This window comes from Tachypleus tridentatus, chromosome 13 (assembly GCF_004210375.1).
Source record: "Tachypleus tridentatus isolate NWPU-2018 chromosome 13, ASM421037v1, whole genome shotgun sequence".
NCBI classification, from domain to species: domain Eukaryota; kingdom Metazoa; phylum Arthropoda; class Merostomata; order Xiphosura; family Limulidae; genus Tachypleus; species Tachypleus tridentatus.
The window spans coordinates 236444509-236457870 of NC_134837.1; the positions used below are offsets into that span (position 1 = coordinate 236444509).

Consider the following 13362-nt stretch of genomic DNA (forward strand, 5'->3'; position numbering starts at 1 on the left):
ATTCTTGTTGTATTATTTCACATATTGAAACCAAAAATCTCAATCCAATACTACATAAGTTCCGGAACAATAATACATTTGTTTTGTTTGGATATCCTGGCTAGTATTCTGCCCGAACCTTGTAATGTACATTTTGGTCTCCTACCTCTTTTTTAACTTTTCTATTCTCCAATTTCTTGGTGGCAACTGACTGTTCATTGCAAAATTCTGCAGTTAATTGAAACAGAGTGTGCAATATCATATTACACACACTCTGTTTCTATTTTCTGGTTGTTTTTCGAATATTCACGCCATGCTACCTAAGGATTATCTGCGCTACCATTTCCTAATTTTAAACTCATGCGCTACTTTTGTGTGACTAAATAGTAGAACTGACACATTTATAACCCTCCCATATCCACAGAATATGAGCGAGTTTTTTTTAGAGTCCGCAGATCTATAGTTGAGCAAAGAGGTTCACCCCTAACATACCGAGTTCTAGTTTTTTGTTTTATTTTAATATGGAGATTGTTTCCATAAAATAACTATTTTTCTTTATAACATTGAATTTTTTACAAGAAAACAAGTCTGCCTAATTTCCAAAACTTGAAAAAAAAAACACTATGAAATGTAAACAAACTTCGTATACCCAACACCAATCCAAATATTAACTCAGATTTACTTTCTCTCACTAAAGGAACAGCAGGACGTCTAAGACTTACAACGTTAAATCTGGGTTTCAATTTCCTGTGGTGGAAACGTTAGACAACCCAATGTAGATTTGCTTTAAAACAAATACATCACTCATACAAATTAAAAATATTAGTTGTTACCCTCTCTCCCCTCCCCCAGTGGCACAGCAATATGTTTCGACAACCACGGTAGGCACAGAACGGATAGCTCATTGAGCAACTTTGTTCTTAATTATAACAAACTCATGAAAGATCAAACGTGACAGAGAGAGAAAAAAAAAGAAAAGAATGGCTTTCAATTTATTGTTAAATCACATATACCATAACTGACAAGTTAGATACAATTTTTAAGATCTGTAGAAGTTATAAGTTAGACACATTTAGCTTAGTTAATGATATAGGAAAACTTACTTTATATAACAATCATCACAAGCTGTTCACGTTTAAAGCTGTCCATTTTCGAGCGTTTTCACTACAACTTTAATATACAGATTATCCTTGAGTAAACTGCTTATATTTCTAAATTTGATCATTTCTCAAAAATTCAGATTAAGCTTGTACTTACACAACATTGTATACCAATATTATTAGATTCTTATCAATTTATTTAATATATAGTCACTCAGATAGTGAAAAATCATTATAATAAAAGATTTTCTTCTAATTTCGTGTTTCAAGTAATTCTAATTTACCATTTCTTTTAATAGCTTCATGAATCACACTGATATTGTTAATAGTTCGTGAATTTTCTATTGGTTAAGAGTTTCATTGCAAAGTAAGAAATAAACCATTTTCTCTTCTAAAGTGTGAATACAGATTCCAGTGTGAACAGTTCAGTTCTGTCTAAAGAAGCCAGGTTTACAAGTGCCTATGTTACTAACATGTGATCGTTTTCTCAACACAAACTGTTGCTAGGGTCTTTTGTACATTACGTGATATGTTTTGAAACGTGTGTATTTGTACAATTTTAAGAGAAGAAGAGATTGACTGCTTAATCCTGTAATTAATATAGCTTGTTTTATATGTGAATGTATGCTTATGAAATGGAAATGAAATGGAAAATATGAAGTTGTTTTTTATTATCATTATTCCATATTAAATGTCTTATTTAAAAATAATAGTAACAGCATCTACACACACAAAATTATAACTCGTTTAACGGATAGACATGTGGGATAACATGAGGATATCATTTCAGAACTTCGGCATCCTCTGTCTCTCCCTGGGATCCCTAAGGGTACACGTAAGATTTGGTGATAATCGGCCCAACAGTTCGCCAGTTATAAGAAAACATACACACAGAATTGTGAAATAAAAGTTTAGGTGTAACTTATAAAGTTTTTATAAAGAAATGCTTTGGAACTGTGTAATATACAAAATCTATGATTTAGTTGCTTGTAAAACTCATTAAAAAAACAAAAAACAAGCTTAGCGCTTCATTCTGTTGTCAATGAAGCGTTAAATGTGACTTAAGACGGAAATAATTATTAGTTTGACAACAAATTATTGCCAGTAGTGAACGAGGTACTTTATAACGAATCATTGTTTCCCAGTACGGCGATGAATTTGTAAATAAGACAGCAAAAAGAACCTTGTTGTTCCCTTTACTGATGTTTCCTAAAAATCAACAAAATAATAATATTAATCAACTGATGACCTCGTGATGGATCTATTTCACATGTTCTACGCCCTTTGTAGCATATTTATGCTTTGTTATAACAAACTGGTTATGGTTAGTAGTGTTTATCCAAACTTATTTTAAGACAATCTGAACAGTATGTGGATCCAAAAGATATTACATCAGTATGTCTCAGACATGTAATGCGTGTGTGATTTCCATCAATTTTGTAGTGATGGTAGATGTGTATTAAATGTTTAAACATATGCTTGCTACATAAGAAACCCTTCAGGTTCGCAACGTCCTGGATCAAACATTTATGATGTCAGTTTGAACGACTTATCCCCAGCATGAATTCGCTGGACCTGCTTCCACGCGGACTTTTATTGGGTTTCATTAACTGTTTTTATTTACTTAGGTAAATTATTCTTTTCATTTATTTAAAGCGGTATTTCCTGTATGTGATAGAAAGTTTAATATCGTCACAAGCTGCGTCGTGTGCGAGACTGGTAACAGCTGGAAGCAAGTAAAAGGGTACGGTTGTCAAAGGTAAGGTTGTCCTACTGGCTCGTGCATTTTGCATGGCGTTTTCAGTCAAAAGCGAATATTACTAAATATATGTGTTTAATATATATATGGAGCATACTTTGTATTTAAAATTGAATTGTCACAAATAGGACAGCTACTTTAAGCTATTTTTTACACACATGAGCTTTATGGTGGTGTATTTATATCGACAACATGGCCTAATAGTAATATTTTAAAATTTACAAAACTGTTTACGTTTATTTTTCTATTGCTTCATTATAATAATTCTCAGAAATACTTAGTTTCAATAAACAAAAAAACTGAACACTTCTTTTCTATCTTAGTTTCTGTAATTTTTGTTCACGATGAATGCTTAGCTAAACAATTGAAGATTTTATTCAAGTTTTGTTCTCCTGGTAGTTGATAAAAGTAGTGTCTTTACTGTTTTAAACATGGCGTGTTTATCGTGAGTTCTACTTCACTGAAAAGTAAGAAAGATATCGTAGGTCATTAGATTAGAAAGGATTTTGGTAACAGTTGTCTTCAATAAAGATGGAGCATTACAAAGCATTGAATCGACTAGTGTTAGGTCATTACATGTGCATTCCTACATATCTAACTCTAGTGTTGCTAAGTAGTTCAAATTCGCCATCATTTATTTTGCGCTATCTCTTCTGTCAACCGTGTCTAGCAAGCAGACGTTTCTCGCTTTTATGACCATGTAGATTTTGTTGGGCAATATTCTTGCAAAAAAGACGCCTTTCGGAGTTACTAGATGTTTACAAAAATGTTGGGGTAAATGACCTTTTACAAAAGAAAGTTAACAAAATCAAGTAACTGGTATTGATGTTCACTAAATTATCTATTAATTTGGCAACCGTTTCACTAAAATAAGCTAGCAAAAATATTATTTTTCATCAATTATTTATACAACTTATTTTCTTCAACATTCAGTTTGCATAATTTTTTTTCTTCTTCTTAGATATACAGTCAGTTAAGAAAATGATTATGACTGTAGATCTTAGTATCCCCAGATGTCCTTCATGTCACATGTTCTTTGACAAAGGGAAAAAACGGCGTCTCATTGACACTTGCGGCCATGAACGTTGCTACTCTTGTATCTTCAACTCTGACCGATGTCCAACATGTAGAATGAAAGGTAACCATCTTATAGATTGCTTATCTTGTACTAAGTAATCATAGTTTACTACATTTGTTATTCAGAGGTACTTGGGACTTTCATATCACTCCCTGATAATTGTAAGTGTATATTTTAATTTGTTCAATCTGTTGGGTATATACAGATCAAGTTTTAACATTAGAACTAACTTGTAACTTATTAACATAAAATGTTAAAGTAAATAAAACATCTCATTCCAATGTTTTAAGTAATTAAGAGAAATGTAGTATTAAATGACAGTAAGTTAAAAAGATTATTTCTTGCGTACTTTAAATGTTTATAAATTTCTAAAACGTGAGAGGAATATTTGGGTTTTGTATAAAAGTTTCTATCAAAACCCAGTAAGCATTTTTTACGAAAGATAGTAAATCGACATATAATTCAAATCTACGTCTCAACGCAGGTAGAAGATGATTTTTGATTTTCAACAGTTTCTTTAGATTTTGGAAGATAGAATGAGAGAATCATATCAAAATCGAAACTGAAACCTCTGTACAGTAATGATCCTAAATACAGGGAAATTGGTTTAAAATAATATGATGATTGGCATTGGGATGAAATTATCTTATTTAAGCTTGAATACGAATTACATACAGTTTGCTTACAGACAACATTTACACTTTTTTATCTGTAAGATTTATCTTTAAAAAAATGTCTGTTGTTAACTGTTTAAATAGTTTATCGCACACCAAAACGATAAAAAAGAGCTTACGTGTAGTTTTAAAGCTGTAAATAATCTTAGACGTGTTAGCTACCGTAACCAATAGCCCTGACAAAGAAAATGTATTATGAATACCAAATAGGACATGTTAGTGGCCGCTGTCTTTGGAATTATTATGTAGTAGTAAGAATGTAACAGATCATAATCGATCTGTTATACCTGACACTACATTTGAATACTTCTTCACCGAATTCTGATAGGTGTCGTTTTAGGTCTTTATACACCCCCTTGTATTTAGGAATTTTATTTTTAAATACAATATATAAAATTATAAAAACTATTGCTTTACATACTACTGCCTTTTGTACGGTTGTGGAGGTCACTTTAATCTTTTATGATAAGAATAAAATATTTTTAAAACAAATGTAATTAATGTCTTACTTTACCTTCACTATATAGCACAACTGATACAATAGGAATACAACAAAATGTTAACACGTTCATTCCAGACTGAATTTATGATCTCACTCCTTTTTGTAAAGATTTGCAAGATAACAGTAGATTTTATTTCTGGACTAACGTGTTAAAGTGTCGTTGATAATACATTTCGAATCTCCTTGTCGTGAATGAAATAAATATACAAACACTTCAATACTTATGCAGTCCTAAGAACAATACTGCTATTTATTCAACAGTTAACATTCAACTTTAATATTCTTATTTATATATCCTGTTTTATTAATCATTTCAACCACTGAACTATTTAGTAATCGTGAGTTTTTACTGCATTTTTTAAGAACCTATTCTATTTTTATACTCAAGTGCATTCAGTATTGTGAGTTAGCGTAATTCACTGCAATAATCTGTATAATTGCCATCTAAAATGAACTTCGAGCTTTATTAATGAATTTCGAAATATTTTCTGAATTACCTTAACAACAAGCTTAACTTACAATGTGATATGTAAAATTAATATTAAAATTATAATGTAAGCTATGCATGTATTTGAATATTTTCTTAAACGAAGAAGTGAACGTGTGTAATAATTATACAGTCGGAAAATTAATCCACTATGTGTAATACATTTTTATTCATCTTACCCAGGTTATTTGGGTTCAAACACTGAACCACATCTTTACGATGGCCAACCATCAGCATCTGTTCGACCAAGGCTTAAGACTAATGGCCACTTTACAACTTTTATGCAAACAAGAAGTGACCCAGGAAAGGCAACCTTCGCCAGTAAAGATAAAATTGTGCCCGAAAGTAAGTTTCATGCCAATGTTTGGGATATAATTGTCATATTCTGTTATTTATTTACTTGGCACACGATATAACTCGAATACATACATATCAAGAGAAATTTATAGCAATATTTAATTTAACGATAATTTGTCACAACTTTTATGATAGCCTGCAAATCATAGCTGTTATGGGAGATTATCCATCATACATACTGTATAATATATTATGCTTAATTGACTAATATGTACTAACTGACCACTCTATAAGAACCATCAATTAGCATTGCCCTGAATTCTCACCTTTCTCAGAAACGAAAGCTTCATCTTAAAATGGAAAAGACACCCAAAGATGTTTGAACATGTTTTCTTTGATTGTAGCTGATTCATCCAAGACCATAGAAAGAAACTGTTTTCAGCAGTTCGAAGATGAAAATGGTAGCAAATGTAACGTTCAAGCTCAATGAAAAAATGCTCAAATGAATTTATTATTATTGGTTAAACAATATGAAGTCATGGTCATGCCCTTGGATACAGTTTTGGACAACAAGAATGTTGAAAATTGTTTTAGTATCATGTTTAAAGAATCGTTATCCATCATTGATCAAATAATACAGCAATACTAAGTAGCCATGCTCAGTGTCAACTCAGGATGCCATTGTTACTCTTAAAAAAATCGAAAAATTTCTTTTCATGTTACAAAAACCTTTTCCATGCCATTTCATAACCTTCAACAATTTACTCTGTTGATAATAAAAGTAGTGTAAAATGTCTCACGCTTTTCTTCACACTCCAACTCAAATCCCAAAAATGGTGTAAGATTGCTCATCAGAACTCATTCTCAATAATTCGTTGTCAAAAACATGTACATATTTTTACTGCATTTTAAGATAGGCAAGTTTTGAACTGGTTTTAGATTGTTATAAGATATTTATTAAAGTGTCTGTATTACCCAGTTAAAACTTCTAAGGGACTGTCATGATAAATGCCTGCAAGAATTTTTGAGTGAAAATAAAAAAGAAATTATATAATATGTGAACAATAACTACCATATCCAGTGCCGATGAACTCTTTTTTTTTCTTCAAATACTATGGCTCTTCATGGCGATTAAGATATGACCGACACAGTAGTAATTCAGACCCTATTTATTTTAGCCCACCGCTAGACAACAAGCGTTACGATAATAACTGTATTAACTTGGTGAGGTGCAATTTTATTTGTTAAATCCAAAGTATGTTTAAGATATTTTAATAAGATGTATTAATTATTTAATCCGATCATCCTTTCTAAATATATATATATAGCATGGTCAATTTTTGTTGTATATGCAAATATTTAGAGCATTTCACACGAGAGAGCGAGACACCTATTGAAGCGTACAGTGCTGTCAGAGACAAAACGTCTAGTACTAACAACATTCGGGACTACTAAGAACATCTACAAGTTACGTTACAAATTTAGGTTGACTTTTTAGTTCATGTAGAAATTTCATGCACAACTTGGATGAACGAAATTCTTAAAAGCGCTACTTTAACGTAATTTTTATTAGCTTTATTTCTAAATTAATCTAGAACATCTACGTTTATGCTAGAAATGTTAAGTAAATATACATTCATAAACATATTACAGTTCCTAGAAGTTTATTCATGTGCACGTGATTTAAACCAGCGACCTGTTTATAAGCTAGTTGCAAATGCGAACGTCTTGAAAACTATTTATGTTCATCTAACCATTCTTTGATAGTCACGACGTTTAGCGTATTTGCATTCTAGCCTTTTCTTTACGATTCTTGCTTCATCTACACACACGACTTTATCATAAAGCATGTTATGCACAGACACATATCGAAAGTAACATTACAAGGTCCTTGACTGGCGAGAGGAATGGAATCAGTTTATGCTATCTGCAAGAGGACGGAGTAGCCATTGACCTTTTTACTTATCTGTCACATTAATTAAGCCTTATCGGTAATTCCCACTTAGTTATGGATCGTATTAACTTGACACACGTGCACAAATTTAAATCAGTTGATATCTGGTTCTTATTATCATTTTATGTTTAACAAGAATTAGATTAATCTGTACTTATGTTGATTTGTCATGGATTAGAACTTTCTACATTTCATTTGTTTAACTAATAACTTTTCATTAGTTTTATTAATTATAACTTAGCAAACGATCTCGTATTCTAAATTCTCAAAAGAACCCCCCACACATACACACATAATGGAGACCAACTATAAGCTTATATATAACGCTTAAAACTGGGTTTCCTTATGAGCAGCGGGCACAGTACAATTCGCTCATTGAGTAGCTTTGTACTTAAAAACAGCCAAACAAACATTCTCGAAAAATTAAACCACGTTAACAGAATTTATTTCGTTTTAAAAATTGTCCTTTGAAGACGTGCCATCTTAGTAACTTACCTCGGTTGTCTTGGAATGAAAAATATGTTTCATAAATTTCAGATTTATGAGATTATTAGATAAGGTTATGTTTGCTTTAGCTCAAACCTATACAATGAGCTACTGGTGTTGGTTGATATGACTTATGAATTTAGCGTTATAGGGGATGGCACCTATTGTTGTCTTTGTTTTTATTTTATGACTATAATATTTCAAGATAAAAAAATATGTTGGAACTCATGTCATACGTGGGCTGAATGACCAAGTTAAAGATCTCGAGGTTCAGAGACAGCTTTCTTTGGTTTTAAGCTGCTGACTAGAAAGAGAAACCAGCTCACAAAAGTCTCCGCGTACTCTTAATTGGAGATCAGTATTGCCTGTAATTTTGAAGATTAAAATGCGGAATACGTTCGTCGGCACACTAGGGGGCCTAAAAGTCTAAAATCTAATAATTCGCATTCCTATTGGCTAACCATTTTGTCAAGAATGACCATTATGGTTTGGTTTGTTTTTGAATTCCCTGCAAAACTCCACGAGGGATATCTGCGCTAACCGTCCCTAATTTAGCAGTGTAAGACTAAAGGAAAATAGTTAGTCATCATCACCCACCGCCACTTATTGGGCTGCAATTTTACCAACGAATAGTGGAATCGACCGTAACATTATACGCCCCACGACTGAAGGGTGTGCATGTTTGGTGTGACGGGGATTCGAACCCGCCAACCTCATATTACCAGTAGAGTGCCTTAACCATCTGGCCATGCCGGGCCTGACCATTACGAATAACAAGTGGAACCAACTGGCTTCAAAAGTTAAATGAACTCATCATACACACTTTTCCTTTGTTTTTTCTTCAAAACTAGTAACTTTTGTTCGAAATTTGTTAGTATTATGGTTATTAGAATTTCAACACAAATCCTTTATTCAGTCTGTTATCATTTTGTTCAAGAAAAACAAAAGGAAACTGAAAAATATTTAGGGACTTAATAAAGAATGTAGTATAAAAAATATAAAAAAGCTTAATAATTATGACAAATATGATTAATTATAATTATATTTCATCAGCTTAAACAAAACAACTATCACACCATTACGATTGTGTTCATGCAACAAAGATTTGATACAAATAGCCTTCCGACATTTACCGTGGTTGTTGTATCCCAACTGTCTTGCGGAGTTCTGTTTATTGAGCGAAACAAGGTAATAAATAATGCGGACATAGTGTTGTCGAAATATTATTATACATTTTCCTTCTTGCGAAATCCTAAGAGATTAAATAAAGACTGTAATGTTTAAAATATAGCAAGTCTAATATCGCCATGTTATGAAAAATATAATTAATTGTGGTTATCGTTCGCTAGCTTGAAATGACGATCACACCATAAGATCTGTTAAAAGTTGGATATTTTATATTGATAGTTTTCGCTTTTTGGTAATATCATGAATTTATAGTACGCGTTAACACGAGTTGAAGGGAAATCTATAATATTTAGTAAAAGGCGAAAGATTAATACGAAAGAAAGGGAAACCGGGTTTGTCTTTGAGGTTTCCCCTTCAAAGGTCTTCAAAACCCAAACGACTACCAAGTTTGATAATAATAATGATTAATTAATAAATAATAATAACAATAAAAGCTCAACTAACCACTAACGTTTACCTACATAATTTTAAAACTGGTGAAGCGCAGATTATGTTTATATGAATGTGTTTATAATACCCCATATTTGATTCTATATACGTTTTATTCATAATAGTACTTAAAGCAAGTATAGTTTTCTGTTTCATTTTTTCTTTCTTAAATTGAAAATCTGCGAAAAAGGTTTGTATGCCAGTTATTCTCAGTGAACGTATATCGCATTGTTTCTAAAATCAGTTAATGTAGTATGTATACATATAAACAGAGAAAAGTTATCGTTAAATAACTAAATTCTTTAACTTAAATTCTATCGTCAAGAACGCTAAAAAATATCAGTTGAAGTTAGATAAAATATTTCAGTTTTTATAAATGTAAGTAAACACACGTGTTTAAGAAGAAGGAAAAAAACAAATTTGTTTCAGTGGAATAGAACCAATAAGTCGTACAAATATTCTGTCATGAATGTGCGAACTTTGGTATGTGTTTAGCTTCATTTAAATGACAGAAAATAGACGGACGTTAGCATTGTCAATTCATATCTCCATTGTATATGGTACATCAATCTACTTAAGTAGTAAGTTTGAAAGTGTTATTTTAGCACAACACCTAGACAACATACATAGACTGTGGAACTAGAGTGCGACACTTGACCTTCCAATTTTAACCCAATAGTGAAATGCCTCTTTGAACAAAAAATACACTTGTGTAACCATCGTGGAAGGTTATTGTTTCAGTTTTGTATCTGGGGTTGTACATCTTAATATATTAGTGTAAAACTATTGTTTTTTTTTATTTTACTAGTGATGAAGAATTAGTTGTGACATGAGACTTTCAATGAATTTTTAAAATTCCAGAAAGGAAATACCAGTATATTTTACTTTAAAAACTTACTAACGTTAAAAAATCTAATTAGGTTTATTGTTGTTATTATTTAAATCATCAACAACATTTTGAGACCTAACGAAGTGCCATAAATTTGGAACTTTCACGAAGCGCAATCTATTGGTTGTCAGAGGAACTAAAATATCAAATTTTAAGCACTAATTCCAGTTACTGTTTGACAACTCATATGTATTTAAGTTTATCTTTTCATTAGCATACTATAGCTCATATTTCGTACTAAATATATTTTCTTTCAAACAGTACGCTCTAATTTACTTTTTTAAAATAAAATCAATAATTTTAATCTACCTTAATCTTTATTAAATATAGCATTGAAAACAAAACGTGTAACGCATATCTTTGCTAAATGTGAGACGTTAGTTAAAGGCAGTCCACATATAACGTTCCTGTTTATGAAATGTCATATTAAAAACAGCACATGTTTACCTTATCGTTAAATGTCCGGTTTGAATAGTATAATCCGTCACTAAAGACAGCATGTGTGAAGCGCACTCCTTCGTTAAAATGACTCAATTTTTTTTTCAGTACGAGACAAACATGACCAGCTTCGCATCTTTAAAACAAACACACACAAAACTTGTTACTTGTAAACATACTAAACATGGCTATGTCTACGATAAATCAGTCATATCTGTAATGTGATACACATTAGATAAAATATATTTTGCACAATTTCATAGTTATGAACACGTAGAAAGATTTATCGAAATATTCCTTTAACTCTTAATTGTGGTCGAAAACTGAATTATATTTTCTTACTAATATGATCGTGTGACCCGATCGCATATTAATATTTTCATGTAAGAATGATTTGTCTGTGAAAATGTTCATTGTTAAAAATACAAACGTAAACATATTTTTGTGTGCGTCTTCTATACCAATCTAAACATATGTCATATAATGCTATAATCCTTTTTCTAATCTTTAGAGCCGTTAGCATGTTTAAATGTAAACAACAACAAACGGAAGCATGAGTGCTTATAAAGACTTATTCTCGTGTCTCCAGTGATGTGATTCTTGGAAACATTTCAATGAATTTTAATACAAACAACAGCCACATTGACAGAAAAACTACAAATGCGCTCTCAAAACAAGAAAATGGAATTTCAAAATATTTTTCAATTCAAAAGCACATAATTAAAAGTACATAACATTTCAATGTTTTCTTTACGTTTTATAATGAGGCTGAACAAATTCTTAGCGCGGAAAACAACACAAAACTACGGTGTGATTATTTTCACTGCATTATTACAACTGCTTTCTTACTGGCCAATACTTCCACAGAAGAAGCACATAAACGGTATAAAGAATTATATTTAATTTTTTATAGGACATTCACTATCACTCTAAATGATATATATAGAAACGTACTATATTTCAACTCTTAATTCGCTATTCATTGTTGTCAGAAATTGCGCATTAAATTGTATTTTATTAAAATTTTCTTTGTTCATTCAGTATGACTAGATAACGTATGTATGATTGTACTGCATATCATTTCTTAATTTTTCAGCTGTAATTTTAAAAGTTAATAATATGAGGAAACATTTAATACATTTAGTGTTGCATGTTTTTATATAAGTTTTTTAAGTCTGCGGACATATGGCTGTACCACTGGGAGGCACTTCAATTTCGTCATCTAGACACTAGAACATCAACTCTATACCTTTAGAGCTCAAGGAAGCCTTCTGAGTCTCTGACCAAATTATTTCTTGGTCTAATTGCTTAAATGAAAGTTGTTTTTGTTTTTCTAAAACAACATCTTATATAAAACTTACTGTACATTCCTTGAGTTCTATTGGCTTTCGTTGAGACCCTGTTATCTAAAAAACAGTATTTTCGTGTTGTTTTTTTCAGTGTAAGAAATAAACTTGAAAGTAAGTAGACTGAGAAAGTTTTAGAATAATAATAATTCGCTGAAACGTAAATACCTACTGTAGTTTGATAATAACTTTTTTATGGTAAGTAACCCCCTAGTGGCACAGAGGGTTATTCTCTTGCAAGTTAAACGATTATATACCAGAGTTACAACATCTTTTTTGTGTGCTTCGAATCTAATTTTTTTGTTTCAGATATTCGGGCAAAGCTACAAAAGAGTTATCTGTAGTAGTTGTCCCTAACTTTCCATTGAAGGACTGGAAAGAAGACATAGTCCACAGTATAACGAGACCTGGCATAGCCAGGTAGTTAAGGCACTCGACCCGTAATCTGAGGATCGCGGGTTCGAATCCCCGTCACACCAAACATGCTCGCCCTTTCAGCTGTAGGGGGCGTTATAATATGATGGTCAATCCCACTATTCATTAGCAAAAGAGTAACCCAAAAGTTGACGGTGAATGGTGACAACTAGCTGCCTTCCCTCTAGTCTTACACTGCTAAATTAGGGACGGCTGGCACAGATAGCCCTCGAGTAGCTTTGTGCGAAATTCCAAAAACCAACCAGTATTACGTACTCACTATACCAAAGTACGAAATGCGATTTTGCAGCAACAGAATGCATATCAAGTCGTAACTTGTCC

The 13362-nt window shown here is 31.9% G+C and overlaps 1 protein-coding gene and 1 long non-coding RNA gene across 4 annotated transcripts in view; one reads left to right on the plus strand and one right to left on the minus strand.

Moving 5' to 3' along the window:
* Window positions 1–13362, plus strand: part of LOC143239893 (protein TANC2-like) — a 97598-nt gene that overhangs the window by 41644 nt on the left and 42592 nt on the right. For all 3 annotated transcript variants that reach the window (XM_076481512.1, XM_076481514.1, XM_076481513.1), the window contains 2 exons: window positions 3800–3976; window positions 5763–5924. In XM_076481512.1, coding sequence (XP_076337627.1) covers window positions 3800–3976; window positions 5763–5924 — 339 coding nt within the window. The remainder of the gene's footprint in view (window positions 1–3799; window positions 3977–5762; window positions 5925–13362) is intronic.
* Window positions 1–13362, minus strand: part of LOC143239895 (uncharacterized) — a 55098-nt gene that overhangs the window by 1998 nt on the left and 39738 nt on the right. The gene's annotated exons all lie outside the window — the stretch shown is intronic.